The sequence below is a fragment of the Macrobrachium nipponense genome, chromosome 10 (genome assembly GCF_015104395.2).
Source record: "Macrobrachium nipponense isolate FS-2020 chromosome 10, ASM1510439v2, whole genome shotgun sequence".
NCBI classification, from domain to species: Eukaryota; Metazoa; Arthropoda; class Malacostraca; order Decapoda; family Palaemonidae; genus Macrobrachium; species Macrobrachium nipponense.
The window spans coordinates 23,908,743-23,934,236 of NC_087204.1; the positions used below are offsets into that span (position 1 = coordinate 23,908,743).

General features: G+C 38.9%; 1 protein-coding gene and 1 long non-coding RNA gene across 2 annotated transcripts; both read right to left on the bottom strand.

The window, feature by feature from the left end:
• Positions 1-5,420: 5,420 nt before the first annotated feature.
• On the bottom strand, positions 5,421-14,524 carry LOC135224125 (uncharacterized). The gene is made up of 10 exons (XM_064263019.1): positions 14,409-14,524; positions 13,893-14,073; positions 13,231-13,395; positions 12,610-12,909; positions 12,089-12,319; positions 11,486-11,705; positions 9,730-9,899; positions 9,074-9,184; positions 8,020-8,129; positions 5,421-7,297 (listed from the first exon to the last, which is right to left on the bottom strand). The coding sequence occupies exons 1-10, from the start codon at positions 14,453-14,455 to the stop codon at positions 6,712-6,714; spliced, it is 2,121 nt and encodes a 706-aa protein (XP_064119089.1). The 5' UTR covers positions 14,456-14,524; the 3' UTR covers positions 5,421-6,711.
• A 1,072-nt stretch (positions 14,525-15,596) lies between these two features.
• Positions 15,597-18,222, bottom strand: LOC135224126 (uncharacterized). Its single transcript, XR_010316632.1, has 3 exons — positions 18,040-18,222; positions 16,151-16,341; positions 15,597-15,667 (listed from the first exon to the last, which is right to left on the bottom strand). It is a non-coding gene; the product is annotated as an uncharacterized LOC135224126 (long non-coding RNA).
• Positions 18,223-25,494: the final 7,272 nt, after the last annotated feature.

Here is a 25,494-nt window from a genome sequence, read left to right on the forward strand (position 1 = left end):
TTAGTTGGTAATCATGGTTCATTTGGTTCGGATGTACAGCTCTTGTTCCTTAGATCATTTCGCCCGAATTGAATTTATATAGTGTATGAGTGCGTTTTTACGTTCATTTCGGTGACAAATTAGTTTAAAGATACTGGAATCCCTTATATATATTCCAGTTATTTGGCTGGAAAAATACAAAGCGAATGAAACAACAAGAATTTGCTCTTAACATCAGCCTACTTCAGCAAGTTCTCACCCTGATCAAGGTAACGTTAACGTGATTGATAAACCATTAATGTCAATCATACTAATCATATTCTGGATTGGAAAATGTGCTTTCCCTTAGTTATTTTTGTGTGTTCAGAATGTTTCCGATGTTCATTTTGGTAGACAGATAGTAGGCTAGGCCTATAGTTTTCAGGAAGTTGGTGGTCAATAGCCCCATGATACTCCAGTCTCCAGTAAGTTCCTTTTGTGATTAAGATAAGGTTTATTGAAGGTTCATAAGGTGACATCATGCACTGTATTCTTTTTCCTCTCATCCAGGCTTCAATTGCCACCGAAAAATTATTCGTTGACAGACAGCCATTTCAACCTGTGAGATGTATTAGTACTCTCCCGCTGATAGAGAATAAAGAAAAGATACTTGGTTAAATAACAAACAAATGCTGAGAGAGAGAGAGAGAGAGAGAGAGAGAGAGAGAGAGAGAGAGAGAGAGAGAGAGATGACTGTGATCCCATTGTCCTAAAACCTAAAGCATCTTAGTACGTATAGGACTATTTGTTCTTATTACACATATTAGCCATCATTAAGTTGTTACCTGATTGAAGGTCAAATCAGCACATCGAAGAAATTTCCATTTTTGTTATGTTTAGTACGAGAAAAGAGGGTTGAGTGGCTGGGGACGAACGCATGGGTGAACGTAGGCCTATGCTGATTTTACTCAACACCAGCGTTGCCCACTCGTAATATCGATCAACGCCGACAAAATGTTAGACGATGGGCGTACGAGAGAAAAGGCAGAGATGCATTCCGTAAAAAGAAGCGCCGAAAATCGACGAAAAATCTCCAGAAAAAATGCCTTTGTAAAACATAATTATCTTCCCCTACACAATCACGCCATCTCTTTCTTGGTCTTCCCTTCTTCCTTCTACCCCTCGCTTCCATTTCCATCGTATGTCTTCCAACATGATGTTCCTCTCTTCGTAACAGGTGTCCATACCACCGATCATGAGACTATGCATCTGTGGGTGTTTGTAATGGTAAAGATGGGAAGGGGTATAGGGTGAAGGTAGCGTGGTCGGGAGGAGAGAGAGCATGTGGTTTTTGTGACGTCCCAGTCTGTTGTTTCAAAGGTTGTTCTCTTAGGGTTGTAAGTTTGTTTTGGATTTAGTGCCCTGTACTGAAGTCCGATAAGGTAAGGTTTTGGTTGTGCATTTTCCCTGTTATTTTGAACTACAGGTAATGCCAACTTTGTTAAAAGTAAGTTCACAATATTCTCCCACTGTAATTTTTTTTATTGTAAAGTTATACACTGTAATTTAAAGAAAAAACTACTGTAGCCTTAACTCCGTTCCCTGTGGACAATAGGCCTAATCCACTTTATTTAATTATCAGGTGATTTGTTCTTACTTTCATGATATAACAGTGTAGTGAAGGCTATGATATAGACCATATGAGATAATTGGAGCTGGAATATATGATTTAGGTTAGAGGCCATGCACTTGGGACCTATGAGGTCATTCAACGCTGAAAGGGAAACGGAGTAAAGGAGGTTGTAAAGGTGTACAAGGAGGAAAGCCTCACAGTTGAATATGAAACATCGATTTATGAGAGGGTGGAAATGGAGTTATAGTATGATGAATGAAAGAAGTTGCAGCTATGACCAGAAGGGACGCTGCAAGGAATCTCAACTAATGCCCACCGTACAACTGCGTGAGGGGCACAGATGGCACTACCTCCCTACGGAGAGATTTTGAAAGAAAGTTAATAAGAATGCAGTATTCGGAGTAGAACAGAATTTTGTGAGTTCTGTCAGAGGCAGGCGTGTCCTATTTTTGCAGTTTCTGTTACGACACAGGTGATTCCGGCTGCCGGCCGCCTCCATAGTGTATGTTTACCAAAGTTTCGTACTTACTGTTACTTAGCTCTCATAGCTGAGTATCTTGGATTTAGCTGTAGTAACTCAAAAAAGTAAAAAGGTTATTTTTTTTATTCTCTCCATTGTCTACGTATAATCCCGTGGTTTACATATAAGTGCTTTGGTATTCAAAGTGTATTTATATACTTTCTGATGAACACCCTTTCGTTAATGGCTCAAAAATCCTAATTGAATATACACATATGTATGTACGTCTACTACATATATACTTTTATATACATATATAAATAAGCCATTTGAGGAGGGGTTTTTGTTTTATAATGTTATAGAAGAAACCACGATTTAATATAATAATAATAGAAAGGCGTGCGGGTGTACGTTTATTTGACATTAATTTTTTATAGTATATTTGAATATAGGCCGAGATTAATTATCAGATAGGCTGCTTAAAATCCATGGTACTCTAGAGAGAGAGAGAGAGAGAACTAGTATGCGACTTACCTCCAAGATACTTCCTGCATAACTGTGGCCAAATTTGGCTCATGAGTAAAAAACCTAAATAATCAGATCATTTTAATAGCTTAAGGACACAATTACATTATTACAACCACAAATCAAGCATCATTTTACGTTAGAATTGCACACATGTTCAAGTAAGGTAAATAAACTACAATATTTCGCAAATAGCATAAGTGACGTATTACTTATCGAAAAGTGAATGTAGTAATTGGAATGTTTACCTTAATGCAACAGCGCTGAGAAATATTTTGCAACATTTTTCACCTTACTGGCATTTAACGATTAATTTTTAATATTCAGTAAGAGCAATGAGTCTCGACTCGTTTTATTTATTTATTTTTTAATTCGTTCACATTGCGACGAGAGTCTTCAATAATGTACGAGGAAGCAGTTAACTCGATGGCTGTTATAACTTTTGACATGTAGCTCATTCTGACTATTTTTATGTTTATCGAAGTAAACTTGCTCCGTATAAACTGAACGTCAAGATAAATTTTTTAATGTGGCAGTCTTTGTTAACGACAAATCACATTGAATACGTATAGTAATCCAAAGTCCTCTAAAGTCCATTAACAGAAGTTGAGAGTTCGTTATATACGTATTGTATTTTACTGCAATTACGTAGATCTAAATATCTGATATATTAGTAATTTTTCTATACATACAAATAATAGTTTGGAGGATTTTGATTTATGGGCATAAGTCTCGGTACAGTACAGTTACTACGTTTGATAAATTCTTAGCATTTGAAAATAAGGCACTCAGAGGACGACAGAGGCCATAATGAAACTGGGGCCCGATTGCGTGACACAGTGGCATGTACCCAGACACACTGGCGACTGTGGTGTGCCTGAGTCAAGCCACAGTGGCTTGTTTAAGCCACGGTCTAGGTATATACCTAGACCGTGGTTTAAGCGACTGAGTGGCGACCGCAAGTGGTCCATGTACTCGCAGCCGTAGAGAAGCAACGGGATGGAAGTGGCTAGAATCGCTAGACCATGTGTACAGAAGGCAGGGAGTAGTACGAGATACACCCGGGGTGGGTTGCCCTTGGTAGAAGAGGTAGAGCCCGGCCCAGTTAGGCCAAAAGAGACGTGGTTGAGGGCAATGAGGCGGGAAGCAGGGGATGAGAGTTGGGGAGATCTTGAGGAGTTAGACCAGGACAGAATGTGGTGACGTGAGTTCATCGAGGCCCTATGCATCCCCGTCGGTGTCACAGGAAATGATTGATTGATTGATACGTAGATATGCTGAAAGAGCGATTTGATTTTTGTACTTATGTTAATTGGCATTAGCGAGTGCAATAACCCTTGCCATCTTTATCAGATATTTTGCAAAAGTAAGGACTTCTAAAAAAGTATTCCATCACTATAACTAACTTAGCATATGAAGTTAGTGTCTCCGTATAAACTTTCATCTCCATTAAAGATGATGCAAGCATAAAGTATTCTTCCTCCTTTAATACTATTTTAATGAAAGCACTATATACCATTGTCTTAGCTTTTCTGACTCCAGTTTTGGTCGTAATGTAGTGACTGTCCCATTTATCTGGGTATTATTGCTGTTCTGTCTATCCCTTTTCTCCAGGTATTACTGAGGCGATTTTTACTTTTTATGCAGGTATTACTGTTTTGACTGAAAATCCTGTTCAATTATATATTTATATGGTCTCAAGTACATGAAATGTGATGAACCCGTAGAGATTATTTACCACAAGTTACAAAATGAAGGGTTGGGAGGAGAGGGGGGTGGGTGGTACGTACGCGGGTTTGAAACCTCAACCTATTATTTAAGTTGGGTTAAAAGATAACTGCGTCCCAAATTTCGCCTAGATCGGTCAAGCGGTTTCTATTTACGTAGCGCATAAAGTTACAAACATACATAAACATACACACATAGAAACATTCACCCTCATAAATGTAATATATATATATATTATATATATAAATATATATATATATATATACACATATATATATATAGGTATATCTTATATATGAGGTGAATGTCTATGTTTATGTATGTTTGTAAACCGCTTGACCGATCTATATATATACATATGACATATATAGATCTATATATATATATATATATATATATATATATATATATATATATCTAAATAAATATATACACGAATAATACACACACACACACACACACACATATATATATATATATATATATATATATATATATATATATATATATATATATATATATGAGCGTGTGTATTTAGAAGGGCGTATAATAATTTTGGTTTTGTTCTAATACTCCCTTGTATCGCGAAATCATACATCTTACCAAAACGACTTACTTTCCTAAGTTGTATATCTTGAGTTTGTATATTGCTACTTTCCTCAGTAATTTCGCCAAATTAAGGAGTCGACATTCCAGAATGTAGTATAAGTAAAAGCCACCACTTACACGTGGCCATTGACGTTATTTCAAATGAGAATTCCAGAATACTGCGTTGCATGAAATGTCAAATATCCGAAGTTTATTGATATATATTACTATTTATTATTACGGCTTCTGATTCAAAAGCGAGCAACTTAGCCGTTAGGGCTAAGAGTCGCGTCATTTTATGACATTTCACGCACACGATTATAATCGATTCCACGCAGGCGGTTGCCAAAGCATGAACAGCTTTCGTTAAGCTGTGGAAAGCCATTCAGGCTGACGAATAGTATATTCTTTTCAAGATTTCACAGAGGGGGAAAAATAAAACAATATTGATGTATGTATGCTCACAACATTGTTTTGCTGCACACCAGTGAAAGAATTGTAAAAAAAAACTCTTAGACTCCTCTACGCCTTAGTGTGATAGCTAAATATTTGCGAAGGTATATGATTTGTAAATTAAAATTCCAGTTTATTCAATATGAACTCATGCCAATGAGTTCAAATTCTGATGTGGGTAGGTGCACTTATCATGTATAATACCAGTTGGATGCAAATTATTCCTAGGGTACAGAGGATTCTGCATTAATGGTCTAAGTATATTTTTACGCTCAATAGTCTTGGCAAATATATCCGTTAAAATACCACAGCTAACAAGATTCCTAAATATATTCTTAAAGCAAATGTAGTGTTTTGTCATCAGATCAGTCCCCTACCCCCGTTTTTTAAAGTGATTTTTTAACGGAAGAGCTTATGCATATGAAGTACAATGTAACATTTCAGTGGTAGTAGCTTAGTGAACTCTGTCAAGTTATTATAAAAGACAATCTTATACATGTATATATATGCATACTTGTATATACATATGTATGTATATGCATACATATATACATACAGACGTACTTATATATAGACGTGCATATATACAGATAGATACATACATAGAGAAGCATAAATAAAAATCATTATATTAGTAAAGATTTTTAAAATTTTGAAATTATGATTATACTAGCCATCAGCACACGTGCGAATTTGTGTGTGTATTTTTTTTTCAATAAATTTCGTGCAATTCTCTTTCAAGTGAAAGTAGTAGTAATATAGTTATATTGTGTGTAAAGTAACAAAGGTGACTATAAGACTACAAGTCATTGTTATCACAGGGAGTGCATAGGGTGTTACTTGGACACTAAGACTAGTGAAGCCACTTAACCTAACAAAGTGTAACCAAACGGGTTTTAAATTCCGGTTTGTTCAGGCGATTAACCAGTGCAAAAAATCTCCAAGATATCTGGCTGTCGAAAGACCTTGTTTTATAGCATTATTAATAAGTATTAATTACAACAATATGATCTATGCGGAATCATTTTAAATGAAGGACCGTTGACATCATTTCTAGATTCGACAAAAGACAGGCCAGAGAGAACCAATTAAAAGCTCGTCCGTCCTTTCCAATAAGGCACAGTTGGCAAGCCTAATCATATTACTGATCTCAGAAGAAAACAAGGAACTATGTTATGGCTTTGTAATAGCAATAACTGACTTACAGAAAGTTATTCACAATTGAAGAAAGTAATGAAGACAACAAAATTATGGATAGGATGCAGATCTGACGGTGAAATGAGAGCTTGTAGGAGGAATCTAATGAATATAAAGATGAAAATTAAAGTTTAAATATCCTTCCTCAGTTCAAGGGAAAGCCAAATCCTCAATTCTGGCAGTTCTCCTTATAATCTTGCAATGCCCGATAATAATTGTTGATAACGAAGACGACGATCACGGCGTACGTTATCGCATCCACGAGGAACCCGACGAAAATGCTAGCACCATTGACAATCTTGTAAGTCGTCGATTTCCGCCACAATGCAGTTGCCGCTATCCCCTCTGGCGTGGTCACTGTCCTCTCGGAACTGGGAGGTGGAACGGCCAACAGCTGCCAGGCGCTGACCACCAAGTCCTTGGGCGGTGGAACATAAGATGCTGCTGCCGGAACGTCAAGATCTCTTAGAGAGAGTAAGGAATCTTGAATGTTAGTCGTTTGCTTTGGAACGTTGGTCGTTTGTTTTGGAACGTTGGTCGTTTGGTGTTTGCTTTTCTCCTCCCTGTGAACCATGAAACATCGAACCATGCAGAGGAGACCGTGGTGGACAAAGCAGAAGAATAATCTAAACATACAGAAGCAGAAGTACATGTCGATGAGCTTCGGTTGAGCCGACACTGGCGCCGTTGTAGCCACTTGAGAGATGAGAGACGCTATCACAATCAAGGCAGCGAGAGTCACGTTTATGCGGTCACTGGAGGAGAAGGGAATTAAAGATATTAAGTAACGATCGCAGACAAATTTTGATTTAGCGTTTCATTGACGAAAGTAGCTATCGTGAATGCCTACTGTCAATCAGTCTAGGACTCTAGGCTAATAGCTCTTAGGCTGTCAACGGGAGCACATTGATGAATAATGCTGTCGGGTATTTTTGTCGTGTGTCTTCGGCTCATCAGTAGAAAATGGCCGAGTTTTTCTACACATCTATCAAGTAATTAGTCTAGCGAGTCATCTGTCCTTGTGTACTATCAATCAGCGAGTTGTTATCTGCAACATCGATAATACTTAAAGCAATAACTGCATTACTCTATTTGTATATCCTGATTTCAATCTGCTTCTTTACCGGTGTGGCCGATTCTTTCTCTTTACACATGTTATCCAATTATTTAAAGGGTTTATTTGATTTTTATATCAAGGGTGGCGCTACACAATGAAAATTATTTGCTAATTTCTTTCTTTATTTATTTTGCGCTAAATTCTTAAAATATTTTTGCTAAATTCTTTGCAGTTCTTCGAACAGGCCATCTTATAGGGTGCATATGGAAAGGTCCTTAGTCAAAATTTAATTTACATTCAAAGTGTTCCGTCAAAATAGTCGATTGTCAACGACTACCCTCAATTCAATCATCTCATAGCCAATCTATTCAACGAGTTTACCATGAATGACTTATTTTGTCGTTTTAATTTCCCACTTACCTGAAATTATCGTCCTCAAAGAATTCCGTCAGAGCTCCTATGACGGTCAGCACGAGGCAAGGGAGGAAAGTGGTCAGGATATAGGCCCCGTACCTTCTGCTCAACAAAATCTGTTCATGGGGCAAAATGGGAAATTGCTGAAAGGGATAATCAATGCAAAAGGAACTGTTGTGACGTAAGCAACGATTGACAATTGCAGATTATCAAAACCAAATGTTTCTGTTGTCTTAAGTTGACCCAAACCACTATACGTTATTGCACGTTTACTCAGCTCTTAGATTATCAAGTTTACCTCAATCTGTACATGAATCAGTTGTGGTGGAGATTAATTTGCACGAACCGCGGATATCGATAAAGCATACTTTATGTTGATATCGATATATCAACAACAATAATTCCAGTCTTATTACCTCAGAAAAAAGAAGTGTTGCTAAATGACTCGTATGATAAATCCTCATGCACTTTATATCTATCAAATGTTCAAAGGAATCACAGAAGAAATATTTTTTGGATGAGGTATTTTTGTCTTTTACTAATATACCCATGCGGTCAATAATTTGGTAACTAACACCCAGGCGGTCAATAATTTCGGTAACAACTAACATGCCTAGGTCAATAATTTCAGTAACGGCTAACATACCAAAGACGTTCAATAATTTCGGTAACAAATGACATACCCAGTCGGTCAATAATTTCGGTAACAACTAACATACCCGGTCGGTCAATAATTTTGGTAACAACTAACATACCCCCAGGTGGTCAATAATTTCGGTAACGAGAGAGGATCAAGACGATCAGTCTCAAACTTAGCAACGTTGTACCTTAACCCAAAGCTCCGACTGAGATGCCATTTTTCTGCTTATTCATAGATCAGAGGTGAGAGAGATGCGTCTAAAGGTGGATTGTATCGTCAGCAGTTTATTGTATACAGATGCTCATTCAATGGCTATCAACGACAGACTAAGTAGAGCAAAGACGTCGTATGAAAAATTTGATCAGAGAAGGATTCCCTTACAGTTATGCGGGCAAATATTTACTTGAAAATAATACGTACGTGAATCTTCACTAGATTGGCGTGGTTTGCTGACTGGTTGACGAAAGTATAACATACAGGCTCAGTGGTAAATTCCGAGAGGGTGAAGTTATCTGGGTATATGTAAATCGTCTGTAAAAAAAAATGAAAAATACGATGTTAGGTCAAAAAAGCAAATTTAGCTTAGTATTATGTCTACGAATTAGCACTTGTCATGGCATTATATTTACAAATTAGCAGTTGTCATAGCATTATGTTTACAAATTAACAGTTGCCATAGCATTATGTCTACAAATTAGCAGTTGCCATAGCATTATATATGTCTAAAATTTAGCAGTTGCCATAGCATTATATATAAGAATTAGCACTTTTCACAGCTATATGTCCACAAATTAGCACTTTTCACAGCTATATGTCCACAAATTAGCACTTGTCACAGTATTGACTACAAATTAGCATTGTCAACAAATTAGCACTTGTCGCAGCATTGTCTACAAATTAGCTCTTGTCATAGCATTATGTCCACCAATGAGCACTTGTCATGGCATTTTTCTACGCAGGCGAATACCTCAAAACAGAATTTTTTAGGTTGTGACTTGCTGGTTGCAGAAGCGAGAGTTGCAATAGATAGCGAGAAGAGAAACATGAAGGGTTAACCAGGTCATTTGCAAACTCACTCTGGTATCGAAATGGGCTTTGTGACCACCAATTTGTTTAAGCTGGATTTGAATTTCACAAGTATGGATATCGAAAGGGTAATACAAGAGGTCGAAGTCGCAGTCGAAGGAGGACGAAACCGACTCGATGTGGGTGATGCTTGCGTTACCTTCGCCGTTGTACTCATACCCTGAGGAAAGAGGAAACGTGATTGAAACATATGATTTGTGATGTGCTAAGGCAACGATATATGTCATTTGTGTCTATGCATGTACTATGACACAGATACATGTCACCTGAAACAATTACTTTTTTAAGGTTTTCAATTTAGTTTTCAGTTCACTCATTTTCAGATGCTGCTTGTAACCATGAGATAACCTGTCTGTCTGTAAGACCCTAATATATATAGTACATACACACATATATGTACATTACATATATATATATATCATATATATATATATATATATATATATATATATATATATATGTAAGTACATATATGTGTGTGTATGTACTATATATCTATATATATATATATATATATATACTATATATATCATAGAACATTATGATGATTGCCCACCAGTGGTATATCAAACTCCCTACACAAATTGTGCTGTGCACAGTGATCTAACCCAAACTGCCCTACTTCCTGGATGTTATCGCCTCTCCTTTCTAATCCCTTACCAGATCCTTTTCTACCCATTACTCCTATGAGTTCGAAATGATACAACATTCTTGTCACCAACGTATAATGTTCTACTCTTTCCACTTAAACGACCATCTTAAAACACTGATCCTACCTTTCGCGTACGTATATTAATACTTTTAAGACTTCGAAGCATCTACATATCTCTTAGCCGTCGGGTTCTTATGCCATATATACTAAACAAGCAATTCACCTCAACAGCTTCAATATTTTCCTCTTATTTGCATTTTGCATCTGCACTTCAGTTTCATGGAGAAAAGTTAGTTTTCCAATCCCTCATAAACTCCACTTGAGCTTCCTTTGACATCCTAGCCTTCTGCAAACATCATTCTACCTTCATCTTGTCTCATTCTTCAATCATCCATTAGATTTGCTTACAGATACCTATACACATTCTTCAACCATGCACATTTAGATTACTCCATCTTCCTGGTTTAGATTTACTCTCATAACTTTACATTCTTACAAAAGCTCCCACCTTTCTCCTCTTGCAGATACTTGCAAATTCCTTGCAAATTCCTTCACCAGTTTCTGTAGCTTCTTAGGATATAATTGATCCATACACCCTTTTCCTTTTTTTTTTCCTTTTTTTTTTGAGCCCCACACTGTTCTTACCCTGTTGATACGGCTGTCATCTACTATAGTGTTTCAAAGAAAACATTATAGCACAGCTTCTCAGATACAACAATTAGCGTCATATTTCGATCATTCATACTGTCTGTCTGTTCTACCGGCCTTGCACACGCAGAATGCAACAGTCATTTTTCGCCTACACCCTACGATAGGAACCTTTCGCTCACTCAGGCATTTCATGCAAACCTTGGTCAGCCATTGATAATCACACCATCACTGTGCCTGAGCATCTCTCCTGTAGTGTTATCAAATCATATTGTCTTTGTATTATTCAGTTGCATAATTACACTTCTTGTCTTTAACAGTCATTATTAAGCGTCTTCAACATTATGATTATCATCAGGAAACAGCAAAGGCCAACCTCTTGGGTAGTACTTTTATGTCGGAAGTTTCGACGGACATAACTTCACCCATGCATAATCAGTGCTTACCTTCGTAACTATTGATAATAGCCATTTTCCCGCCCGTATTCCTATTGGCAATAGTCCGCTCAATGACATTTTTCTTATTGATGTAATTCACGTTGTCCTCGAAGACTCCATTGGCAAAATAGTACTTGGGTGTCCAGACATTCTTGTCTACGAGGTTGTCTTCGCTTTCGTGACTCATCTGGATCAGAGTTATCCTTCCATCTTCCCAGGTTGTTTGGATCTGTTAGAAAGATTGAAGCGCCGTGAATGTCAAAATCAGTCTGACGAGAATTTTGAGGGGATAGTCGAGACAATGAACCGTACTGTAGTTGAATTTAAATCGCAATAAAGTCTTATAGTAACCGTAATTTTGATCATAATTTCTGCAAAACCAATATCTGTTTAACTTTTTTTGTCAAAAACAAAAACCCTTTAAGTCTTACTCAGAAAGACCATATAACTGCATTTTATCAACGAATCGACTCTGAATGCACATGCATGACAGCACGTCGAATGTATATAAAAAAAATTGTTTTGGCATTTATATTGAATCAGTGGAGCAATTTCCTCACCTCCCCAAGAGATGAAATAGTGGGCCCCATGCTACCAAGAATCATTCATTACCTGCATAAGAACTTGGATTTTGCCGAGATCGACATCAACGTCGTCGATTGATACAATTCTCAAACTTGTATTCAAGGGCGTCTCCTCCTTGGGAGGACGAGTGGGACGGTAGGAACTCGGCAAGGACTTGATCAATTCGCATTGCTCATCGGAGTCATCGCCGCAGTCATCTTTTCCATTACATCGCTTGTCCATATCTAAGCAGATGCCAGGGTCACAGGTGAATTCGTTCTGTGAAAATAGATCATCTATGGATCACAAGCACTTGGCCTCTTACAGTCAGCGATGCAGAGCTGAGAAAGAGTGGAGGACGAAGAGATGTTTGAAGGGTGACGTGCAAACTGAATGAATAAATATCTGTCGATGCCATCCCAGGTACTTTAAAAACCAAGTATGACTGAAACTTGCTGCAAACCTTGGTGAAGTAGTGCAAGCTGCAATGGAGTATAATGTAACCTAAATACAAGCAGAGTAAGTAAAAGCAAATCAGAAAGAATTTGGACGTTCAACCCAGTGCAAACCTTGGAGCAAGATGTCAGAACCCAATACATGGTTTTGTTGCCTTCAGTAAACGTCCAGGTTCGCCTGCCGAATGGATTGGGTGATTTATCGATGAAAGCCGTTGCTACGGCCACGGTGACATCCACAGTATAATCTTGGAATAGTAACGTGTTGTCTGCTGATGGGGAAGTTGAAAGAGAGATGACTTTTCCCTCAAACGACATTAGTCGTGGGATAAAGCCATCTGGTACGAAGTAGAATCTTTCCCTCTTGCCTGGAAATCTGTCTTGACGCAGATCAAACGTTAGTGCTCGGGATGTCTGTCGAATGAATGAATGTCTTAAAAGAAAGTAGATATGAAAAATAACTCTCTCTCTCTCTCTCTCTCTCTCTCTCTCTCTTCTCTCTCTCTCTTAAATGTCACCATTTATGAATAAAAATATGACTATATGTATACAGCATATGTAGGGTACAATAATTCAGTGGCATATAGACTATACAGAATATTCTTACGAACATTTCTATTAAGAAGTCAGCTGTCGTTGTAGCTGTAATTGGTGAACTGAAATAAAATGACATTTATCCTCTCAGTGCACAATTATTTCTTGACATTTTTAATTAAAGAATAAAAAAAAACATACCTTACAAACGAAATAAGCTGCTGTTTGTTCACATTCCATGTAATAGGTCGGGATTATTCCTGAACTCTGAGCTACAGGATTATAATACAGTCCATAACAGCTCTGTTCAGGCGAGCTCTTTCGTCCCCAGACGTTTATCTGCACATTGGGATTCTGCTCTTGGACCTGAAATTTTGTTCAAAATATTCTTTTGAGTGATAATGTACGTTTACAAAATCACGGTTGGTTGGCTAGCTTGCGTTGGGTCGGTCTTCTGATAGCATGGTGTCCCGTAGGAGTGGTCCTTACAAAAGTATTTTGGATAACAATGCATCAGCAGCCTTCGAGAGTGTTCCATTCATTCAACGATTTTATAAACTATGGATGCTTCCTCCTCTTTCCCCCGCCCCTCCCCCCTTCCAAAGAGAACTGCTTATGACAAAAGTGTTCGAAATATAGTAATCTGAGTTTTTTTGGGACGTCAAGAGGAGCTGCACTTGAACATGTGTGCCAGATGGATAGAAACGTGAAGTTTATCTGCGATATTTATTCCAGAAAGAGATTTCGATTTTTATGTATATTACGCATTTAATTCTCGCAAAGTCTACCTTCGTTTGATTTGAAAACAGGAGGCGTCACATGAGTGAGTTGCTCTCACTAAAGTACTTATAATTATGCCTTACCTCTCCAAATAAGCGGAGCACATCGGGGTCTCCAGCTTCAGGCAATGTGCCTTTTAGGCTATTACACATTAGCAGCGCGGTTTCGTAATCATATCTCCCGGCTGTCATCACGTAATCAACTTCACGGCGGGGCAAGAAGATTTTGTAGCTTCTCTCTGTAGTCACTTCAATGCCATCAGCCCTTCAGAAAAAAAAGAAGTGAGAGCACGTTTAGAAACAGATCAGAGCAAAATCAGAAACTAGCATATAAAAAAAATGATACAAAAAATGTAAAGATGCTGTTGCAACAATGTGATTGAAGAGGCTCAGTACACCAATAAGTAAAATCACGTATTTTTTTTAATATATCCAGCGTCTATAGAGCTACAAAAGTTTTGCTCGGTAGATACCGTAATGTTTGTATAAAAAAAAAAAATGTTTAGCAGCTTGCCAGCTTCAGAAAGAAAAAAACAGAATTAGCAAATGTATATCGTTTTCTAGTTTTATGTGAATCTTTTGAACTGATTTGAGGATTACATTTGTTGCAGTGTATTGCAGTAAAGACACTCCATCCTCGTGACCATATTTTGGAGATAAGCCTTGGGTGGACCATTCACGTTGACCGTCCAATTCTTGACGCTCCAGCCATACTCAGGAAGTGGTTCGTTATACGCGAGTTTCCTGACCTGGAAGCAAGGTTAAAAGTTATGGTGCTGGATTGGATTGGATCATAGAATTTTGGCCAAAGGCTGGGGACCTACGAGGTCATTCAGTACTGAAGAGGACAGTAAGAATGTCTGAAAGGCGTAACAGGAGGAAAACCTCAGAGTAGTTACACTGTGAAACATTTGTTAGGGAGGGTGGAAGGTCAGATGGAAGAAAGTGAATATGAACGGAGGTACAGAAAAAGGAATGAAAGAGCAATGCCTACAATGCATCGCGTGAGGTGCACTGACAACATTACCCCACCACGGGGTTTATGGTGCTGCCTGAAGCCCCGTCCACATGGTCGAACTTTGTCCGACAGACTTTGTTCGATGTGACGCCCGAAGCGGGAAAATGTGACGTCAGAAGCGGAGAAACTGTGGAGAAGGTTGTGACTTTTCCCGCTTCTGACGTCACATCGAACAAAGTCTGTCGGGCAAAGTTCGACCGTGTGGACGGGCCTTAAGGCAGCACCATAAACCCCGTGGTGGGGTAATGTTGTCAGTGCACCTCACGTGCCTTTCCGTGATATGTTGGTGTGAAGATACTCTGATGACGTTTTCACTTTCTCTTAAAAATCAAGATCATGAATATTATTACTGTACCTCCATTCATAGTCTTTCTTCTGTCTTACTTTCCACCCTCTCCTAAAAATTGTTTCTTAGTGCAACTGCTTTGAGGTATTCCTCCTGCTACACCTTTCAAACCTTTTACTGTCAATTTCCGTTTAGGCGCTGAATGACCTCATAGGTCTCAGCGCTTGGCCTTAGACCTAAATTCCATGTTCATTAAATTCTGTATTCAAGATCACGAATAAGATATTATAGAAAATAAAATAAGGAGACACATACAGGCAAATTTCCATCCTCCAGTGAACATAGGTATAAAGGAGGTTAATTAGCTAGACGGAACGCGCAGACAAAAGGACGGAGATACGCATGAGGATGTCATTATACCAAAAGAAGAGCATTCCCTACCTCTTCGTCAGTTAGCTTTCTTCGAAAGAGTAAAGGAAGAGTGGCGTAGCCACCAAACCCTCCAACTGTCTTGTCCGTACTTGGGGGGAAGTTGAGGAACAAATAGTCTACGGGCTGAAAAAAAAAAACAATGTTCATTGTGACACTCTCCCAAGCGGAATGTTTTTTTAAACCTAGGCTCTTTCTTCACAAGTTAAGCTTTCTTTCGCTAGCATCAAATTGAAGAGATTAGCTTCAGAACAGAGCAAACTGCTACGTTGTTACACTGTTTTTTTTCCATCTGTCCACCTGCTTGTGGTGTTTGCGTATGGTAACACTGCGTCCCGGGTTTAGATAGTTACGCTATGTGTAAGTTTTAGGTAAATAAAAGGATATGTGGGTGTACATTTGCAACTGAAAAGTGTTTTAATAATTTACTGTATGCGAATTACGCCGTTAATATTCGAAATAGGATATTGCTATTATTGTTGAATGTAAGCTGAATGTAACTATCTAAAGCGAAGGATGTAGTGTTACCATACGCAAATACCACAGGCGGGTGGATAGCTGGAAAAAAACCGAGTATAGTCAGATCAATGCAGCAAATTCCACACCTACCCAGAAACCAGAAGTCGTTGTGTTCGACTTCGAGTCGCTGTCTTCCGTCATCGGTTCCCGTTTCCCATCGATGTAGTACGATACTTCTTGGCCGAAGGTGACGCAGATGTGGTTCCATCGGAAGGGGGTTATGGAGACGTTGGACTTGAAAAGACTCGACCCTTGCTTGACGTAGGCCCACTCTTCTTGAACTGGTGTTGTCGGAAGAGATGATGACAATGAGGGACTTGAGCTTATTGTATGCTTATTGTAAATGCATGTGTATGCAATTATTAAATGCGCTTACTTATGTATAATGCTGAATACTTGTAGTTCCAAGTTCGCACTATAGTAGATTCACATCAGCCGTGCATTTGAAGGTCTAGGCCAGTCCCTTTCACGCTCCTGATTGACTTTTGATAGGCCAATCACAGGGCTGGAAACTCAGCCTCTCAGAGAGTTCACATAGGCAGGATGTATATTCCGCCTCTCCTGAAAGACTTATCCCTCTGGAGAGGTGGAACATACTTCCTGCCTATGTGAACTCTCTCGAGAGACTGAGAGTTTCCAGCCCTATGATTGGCTTATCAACAGCCAATCAGGATCAGGAGTGTCGTAAGGGACTGGCCTAGACGCCAAATGCACGGCTGATGTGAATCTACTATAGCACAGTGACACTTTATAATATAAAGGCAAATGCCACGAAGAAAAGTGAAACAGCAGAGTGGTGCTGCCAGGCCTTTCGACTTACTGCTAGGTAAAGGACAGTAAATCGAAAGGCCTAGTAGCACCACTCCGCTGTTTCACTTTCCTTAGTGGCATTTGCCTTTATTTATATATTCACCATGTTCCATATTTTCGTGATTCAGTTACACACATACACACACACACACACACACACACACATATATATATATACATACATATAATCGTTCAAACATAAATTGGTAATAATGCATAGAAATAAAATTGTTATAGGGTAATTCCGATATCGTATAGTTAACATGGCTTGATTGATTGTTACTGCATTAACTGAAACTTTGTAAGGATACTAACTACTAAGGAACAAAAATCATGGTTTCCATTCAAAACAATTATTACAGTAATTCAAGTTCAAAAGTACTGCAGTATAATGCTGATTACTAATTCTCTACAGACATTCAAATATCATATAAGTCCCATGGTGCCATGATCATTGCAGCTGTTAAATTATGATAAATGCACATAACATAATAATAATATTATTTAATGTAAGTATAGCGTTTATTAATGTTCATTATTTTACGCTATATTTTGAAGGCCGATGCTTCTTTTGGGGAGATATCCATTGTTCGTTGCAGTGACCTAGCGATCCTTTGATGGAATGGGTTGACCCAAGGCTACTGACCGAAAAATAAAATGATTTACTCCTCACCATCGCCTTAGTGTCAACGCAGATGTGGCAGGCAGGACGTGAGGAAAGCTCTGTCACATTGTCTTAATTAATATTTTCATATTCCATCATGAAACTGTCATCATTTATAATGAGAATATGTTTCTTAATCAAGCCTTATTTTTAAAGAATCCAGAGAGCGTCTTCAATAGCCTTTTTTATAAGCACAACGAGGAAAGTCAGCTCCTCAGTGGCGTGATCGGTAGGTCTTGACCTGCCACCTCGGTGGCCGCGAGTTCGATTCTCGGGCACTCCATTGAGGTGTTAGAGATTAGTATTTCTGGTGACAGAAGTTCACTCTCGACGTGGTTCGGAAGTCACGTAAAGCCGTTGCTGAATAACCACTAGTTCCATGCAACGTAAAAACACCACACAAACAACGAGGAAAGTACTTTTGGCAAAGCTTTTTCACTCTCCCTAGACCCTCCTTTGACCAAGGACGCTACAAAGAGGACTGTAAAAGTGTCACGAGACTCACCTGCCAGTGCCTTATCACTCGCTAGGCAAATGATGGCAACCCTGTCATAAACGGCAAAGTAGACTTTCACGTTCAGGCAGACCGTGAGCACTTTCCACAAGTGGAGACCGTCCAAGGCTGCACTCAACCAGACAGGGGCCTTCATTGGAGTCCGGAGAAGGTTCATCGCGAAGACATCTGTAGTGCTGCCATCTAGGTGAGAGAGAGAGAAATGATGGTGATCGTGATAGAAGAAGACGAGAATAAGAGCTGGAAACTTAAGCCCCTTCCACACAGGGGCAAGTGCACGGTGGGCAGACACTGTATCCAATTTGTTGCGTCTTTGCCCCTCGTGTGGAAGGGGCTTAGAGGATGAGGGAAAACAGTAATGATGATGATGATGATATTGGAGGACGAAGGAAGGCGATTATATTGATGTATGATACTGAAGATTAGACCAGCTAGATGCTGGTTGGTGACGATGACGATAAGCGATGAGGATAACGATGAGGAATGTTACTTCCTCGATCCTTCTTGGCACTTGTCGTTGCGTCACTATGTAGTTTCATGGTAGAGATGTTTGTGTGGCGGCCGCTGATTGGCTGGTACCGGGAGGTAGGCAGCTCCCAGCCAATCAGCGGCCGCCAAACAAACGTCTCATAGGCATAGGGCTCACCCAAGAATCAACCTTTTGTGAGCCAGCTATAGTCCTGTTTAGCCTTGTCATCAGATACTTGTAGCCTTAGATTTTCATTTTTATGTTTATGTATATTTGTATTTTTAATTTTATATATTTATATACATATATAGATATTAATATATATAGATATATATATTAAATTATATCTATGTACACAAATAATTAATTCCTTGTATCCATTTACATTATCTCCGTCAGAAAGTTAAAGAAGATGCACGTGATTTATTAGTAATAACCAAATACCTCAGGAAAATAACAGGCAGAACAGTAGTACTAAGTGCTTTCGCTTTTATTCACACACGTAGGGACGCATTCTCCTACCTGTTCTTTTCCTGTGGTATTATTGTACTTACTAGAGATGCCCAATGCACATTTAGGCAAGATGATTCCAATGCAAAGGGCGATGGCCAGCATGATTAGAGCTCCAAAGGGGAATGTTCTCCCGTGGTGTTTCCCTCTTGATGTTGGTACCATACACTACTCCAGGAGCCCTGGGGAGGATAGGAAAGCCTCGCTTTATTTCATATAACTTCCCAAGAAACCATTTAGTAAAGATTATTGTCAATGAAAGACCCTGTTGTGTTGTAGGGGTGTAAGAATACTACCACCGTAGGTCCTGCGTGTTGTAAAAGGTGACTAAAAGGACAGCTGCTCCCTTGCAGTCTTGCTTTTGAGTAAAAGGCTAGGCCCACCGCCAGTAACTGTGGAAACTGCTGCCTTGCAGTCTTACTTTTGAGTAAAAGGCCAGGCCCACTGCCAATGACTGTGAATACTGCTGCCTTACAGGTGGACTTTTTAGTAAAAGGCGAGGCCCACCGTCAGTAACTGTGGAAACTGCTGCTTGCAGGTGGACTTTTTAGTCAAAGGCTAGGCCCACTGCCAGGAACTGGAAACTGCTGCCTTGCAGTCTTGCTTTTGAGTAAAAGGCGAGGGCCACCGCCAGCAACTGTGAAAACTGCTGCCTTGCAGTCTTGCTTTTGAGTAAAAGGCTAGGCCCACCGCCATTAACTGTGGAAACTGCCGCCTTGCAGTCTTACTTTTGAGTAAAAGGCTAGGCCCACCACCAGTAACTGTGGAAACTACTGCCTTGCAGGTAGACTTTTTAGTCAAAGGCTAGGTCCACCGCCAGTAACTGTGGAAACTGCTGCCTTGCAGTCTTACTTTGAGTAAAAGGCTAAGTCCACCACCAGTAACTGTGGAAACTGCTGCCTTGCAGGTGGACTTTTTAGTCAAAGGCGAGGGCCACCGCCAGTAACTGTGGATATTGCTGCCTTGCAGTCTTACTTTTGAGTAAAAGGCGAGGGCCACCGCCAGCAACTGTGGAAACTGCTGCCTTGCAGTCTTGCTTTCGAGTAAAAGGCTAAGCCCACCGCCAGCAACGGTGGAAACTGCTGCCTTGCCAGAGGACTTTTTTAGTCAAAGCGAGGCCCACCGCCAATAACTGTGGTTGAAAACAGCAAGGACATGCGGTTGTGAAAAAACCCTTTGCCAAACAATAAACCATGCCTGATGTTGGTGGAGGATGATGTCTTTGAAAGAAGGCAGTAGAGAAGGTGCATCAGGCAACCGACCCTTTAATGTAGGGATAACGGTGGGAAAAAAGAAGAAAGATTATTGTCAGTGATGGCCACATACTCTAACGACATAGGTCAAAAGGCCATTTGCTGCTTTTTTAAGTGCAAAGCAAGATGGGATTGGCAACCTGGTGCGGTTTTCTAGCCCAGGACAGAAGCAAATGTAAAAAAAGTCAGACAGTAAGGCGGGACTTGACCAGAAAGGAAGGAACGGCAGAAAGTATCCTCTGGTTATGCAGATCAGTTGAAGGACATTTATAACTGAACAACAACTTTCAGTAAGTGAATTTCAGCAAGTGACGGATAAATCTGTGCTATGAATGACAGGGGAAAGTATGAAAAATGCTACTCGGTGTGACAGCCAACGATATGATTTGATCTGACACTGAGGAAGGCCTTTGGACAGAGGCTAAGAACAATCTGAGATTCAGGAGTGAATCTTAGGCCGTTGTACACAGGCTAAAGACAGACTGAGAGTTTAGCAAGTCTTTTTCCATGTATATCCTCGAAAAGGACAAAATTAACACCAAATCTACTTTTGTGCATTCTTTACGAAGTCTTCAAAAATATTTTTCAACCACAAGCTATTCATACAGGACCTACTCTTCATCGAATCATCTATCAGGGACTTGGAATTTACACTGCCATGTTCAGTAGTCATTACTAACCAGTACATAGATTCAAGCAATTCAATACAGCTAGCTAAAGGGATTAGCAATTCACTATGAGCGAACATTTCACCGTAAGAAGATAGTTCAACCATTTCATAGCTTTGCTATGAAAAGGAAACACGGAACTAAAGACGCAACACACACCAAACTCTACTAATCGGAAAACGTTTAATTCAAATGGATGTAAAACTATTTAGGAGAAAAAAATCATGATGTCTTGTGGTAATTTCCTGGTTACACCTGCCATAGAACTGACCGATTTTGTTTGCGTATGTCTGCTTAAGAACAGACACTTGGTTGTATTGTAAAGGACCAATGCAATTTACTTGGAGCCCTCAACTAAAAAGTGCCTACGGCTTATCTGTTTTGTTTTGGGCATTTAGATATTTTGGTGTGTGAGCGTGCATATGCTTTTCTCTGCATATATTCATTAATGTAGTGTTTCTTTCTGTCAAAGTAGATTCATTGTATGCCAGCAGAATACCCTGTAGTCATATTGTTTAAGGTTTCACAATGTCTTCAAAAAAGCCGAATCTGAGTTCCAGTACGAATATTATGATATAAGATAAGACTGACATACTGACTGGAAGTGATGCTATCTGGAAAACGTCAAGTAAAATGTTATTATTAGACGTTTTGTACTTAATTAAGAAGCTAGAAAATTCGGGAATCAATGACTCCCGTTTTCTTGTACACTGACATACCTATTTGATATCCTCGATATAAGTTTTACCATTTTTTATATCATTTGATATCCTCTTTATATGTGTTCCTATTTTATATTAGATGACATCCTTTAAAGATGTTCATATTTTATATTATTTGACATCCTCATTACAATTTTTCTTATTTGCCCAATTTATTTTATTATCAAATTCCACTTTATATCCGTCCAGAATTTCATTACTGTTAAACTTTGCTGACTTTGAGCTTGGTATAAATCTCAAAAATAGTTTTGTTCTATTTCTTATTGCGTTATCTTCATATCAACTCCAGTGCAGTGTTTCATTGTCTAGCTCCCTTTTCCACTCTTATAAAAGCTAAATATAATAATGGTAATATTATTACTAATAAAGTGGTTAGAATAAAAAATATTGATAATGTGGTAATGATGGTGATCACAGCAGTAGCAATAACAGTACTGATATCAATGATGATAATTACTGTAATGATTGTAAATAATGATAATGATAAAAACGGTAACTGAAACCACTTGAGTACCATATAATAATGATAATATTAGTACTAATAATAAAGTAGCTAGAATAATAATAATAATAATAATAATATAATAAAGTAGCTAGGATATATAATATATAATATAATGTGGTAAAAAATTGCATCACAGCAGTAGCAATAACAGTACTGATATCAGTGGTGATAATTACTGTAATGATTGTAAAAATGATAATGATAAAAGTGGTAACTGAAACAACTTGAGTCCCAGCAATAAACCTGACAAGTTCTTACCTCGATGACGTCTCAAAGGGGACTACTTTTTGTGACATTTAAGCAATCTGGCGCAGCACCAAAGACCTGCCATGGCTAAAACAGAGTTCACATAAACAATGATTTTTGTATGAAAGAACAATGCCATAATCACCTCCAGTGGACTATTATGTCCAGCGGGACTCGATACGTCTCTCATTAATTTTAAGTATACGATTTTTGGCAGAGAATTTAACAGTGGCTTAACTCTTTGTTTTTCGTGTGTCCAACCTGGTTTAACATGTATATTAAACCATATTTATTGTTTAAGATCTATTTCACTATTACGCTGCGAATAATATGTACCCAAGGGGCATTAATATTAATGCATGCTGGCTGGCTTAGGAACAACGCTAGAGTAACTTGAAATATACATACATACATATATATATATATATATATATATATATATATATATATATATATATATGTGTGTGTGTGTGTGTATTACACACATATACATATATATATATATATATATATATATATATATATATATATATATATATTATATATATAGTAGTGTGTGTGTGTGTGTTATAATGTGTATAAATAATGGCTACACGTGTAAGGAGTTTGAAAAAGCGACACTAAACGCTTTGACACCTGTCATAAACTTCGCCACTTACAATATGACCGAGGTTATTAATGGGGTAGTACGTACCAATGCGTCAAGGCTCCCAAACACCGTTAGTTCTGCTAGGAATAAACAACAGAGAGGAAAGAAAAAAATTAAAAGCAAAACGAATTCTGCCCTTGTGGTGAGACCACTTCGAAACTGAAATATTCGCATAGCGAACGGAAATTAGATTGGCTTTCGAAGGATATAAGCGTACGTCTCCAGAGGTTGGTTATTTGCCTAAATGCCTCTCTTACCGGAGTCATTAATATCGTTATGTAGGAATGTTATTATAAGGCATGAGCGAGGTATGTGTCTTTGTTAGGTTTTTAAAACTTTTAACGTCGTATAGTCGATTAAATAGAGCGTCCACGTGCGCTGAAGATTTCTGGTCTCCAGGGAGCTCGACTGGAAATGTTTATAATGGAGTTGCTTCCATTATTCAATATTTTTGTCGATGATGAAGGTCAATTTGACGGATGGGCTGGCTGGATAGATCATTTCGAGTTCAGAGAGGGAAGATAAAATAGACCAAATCCTAAAGAGATGTTTTGACATAGGCTTTGAATTGTTGAAGATGACATGGTTTCAGAGTATGATTTCTCACGTGTAAATTAAGTTCAGAAATTTCAAGGAAAAATTTTGTTGATTTCACAAACCTGCTCACCTCGTATAGTGGGGTAGCGCTGTCAGTGGACCTCATGCGGTGCACAGTAGGCATTACTTTAGGTTCTTTGCAGCGTGCCTTCGGCCCCTAGCTGCAGCCACTTTTGTTACCTTTACTGTACCTCCTTTCGTATTCTCTTTCTTCATCTTACTTTCCTCCCTCTCCTAACACTTGATTCATAGCGTAACTGCTTTGAGGTTTTCCTCCTGTTACACCTTTCAAACCTTTTACTGTCAATGTCCATTTCCGCGCTGAATGACCTCATAGGTCCTAGTGTTTGGCCTTTGGCCTATATTCTATATTCAACACAACAAACCTGTTCAGAAAACGTGGAAGATGATCCTGTAGGATTTAACGATTAAAACAGAACCGCCATGAATGTTTAAAAGTATTTAAAATCAAATATCCACCGTCGTGGCGCAGTGGTAAGGTTCTTGCCTACCAGGCAAGAGGGCCGGGGTTTCAAATCATGCCACTCACCGGTGGCTAGGTTTGTTGTTTTAGATCTAGCTGGTGGCCTTATGCCAGCACGGGCTCTTGCCCATAGAGCAGCCTGTAAGATGGCTAGGGGATGGGGCCATTGCATAGGAGAATAGGTACCAGCCCTCTGGCGGGGCCGGGGGACGGGTGGGTTTAAATAGTGGTCCTAACGACACATTGGCCAGTATCTTAGGCTTTGGGACCTGTCCCTCTACTGACTGTCGGCCAAATAAACAGGAAATCATCTCTTATGGTCTGCTCTAGGAGCAAGAGCCCGCGCTGGCATAAGGCCAGCTAAATCTAAAACAACAACAACAGGAGATCAGCGCCTGTCGTATGAGCCTCGCTGATTCCTAAGAACTGTGAATTAAAGTTTATCTTCAAAAAATGAAATAAAATAGAATAAAAAATGAATGGTTGCTTGATGAGCAGAAGGAGGAATATCATTTGCAACTGAATTTCAGCTCGGGATGAGAGTCAGTGTGATAAAAAGACATTGGAAAAAGCGGAGAAATTACAATACTAAAACCCCTTCACATAATGAACATGTCCTCCGGAGACAGCAAAGACGCCTGTAAACTTTTGTTTTCGTGCTTCCCGTCTATGAAGGTGTCTATCATATTTACATATTTCGTATTTTGTCGCTGTTTATATGTTACCACAGAAACGGTTTGCCATTCGTGTTAAGGCGTGACCTGGTGTCAATTAATTTTTATTCTTGTGGATTTCTGGCGAGTTTAGTGTATTCGTGACATTCATGGCCGCCATTAAATATAAACGGCTAACGATCCATCATTCTGCTATACTTGGCCTCGATTTCATTCCTTTTTATTCCTTTTTTCGTATTCTCCATTTCTATTCTTGTAGTTATCGGTACCTTTTAACCGTCCGTTGCTTTCGCATTTTGCTACTAGTTTAATGTACCGTAAAATGAGGTGAATTCGGGTATTTCTTTGGTAAAAAAAATCTCGTTAAAAATTCATGAATATTTATTGCACAAATTGGATCAAACAAAAGTCCTGTTTAATACGTTTGTTTCAGTGGTCCTTCATGAACTGCGGCGATATCAATAATTTTAACAGATTTCAAAGTTGGCCAAAAAAAAAAAAAATATCAAGAGCACTTTTCTATACATTTTTCGTCTAATCGGAGAGTAAGCCTACAAACTCCCCTGTTGTTTGTTGTTCTTGCTGCTGCTGTTGTTGTTGTTGGGGGGGGGGGGGTTAGGAAAGCCCTATGGAAAAGCCTAAAAAGGCCTGAAAAAGGTGCTTCGCGTT

What these genes read in the sequence shown, in the direction of transcription:
- LOC135224125 (XM_064263019.1), bottom strand. Translation starts at nt 14,455, where the DNA reads ATGGTCACGAGGATGGAGTGTCTTTACTGCAATACACTGCAACAAAT. An exon ending in TGCAATACACTGCAACAAAT is followed by an intron (nt 14,074 to 14,408) that starts GTAATCCTCAAA and finishes TTTTTTCTGAAG; the next exon opens with GGCTGATGGCATTGAAGTGA. An exon ending in TGCTCCGCTTATTTGGAGAG is followed by an intron (nt 13,396 to 13,892) that starts GTAAGGCATAAT and finishes ACAAAATTTCAG; the next exon opens with GTCCAAGAGCAGAATCCCAA.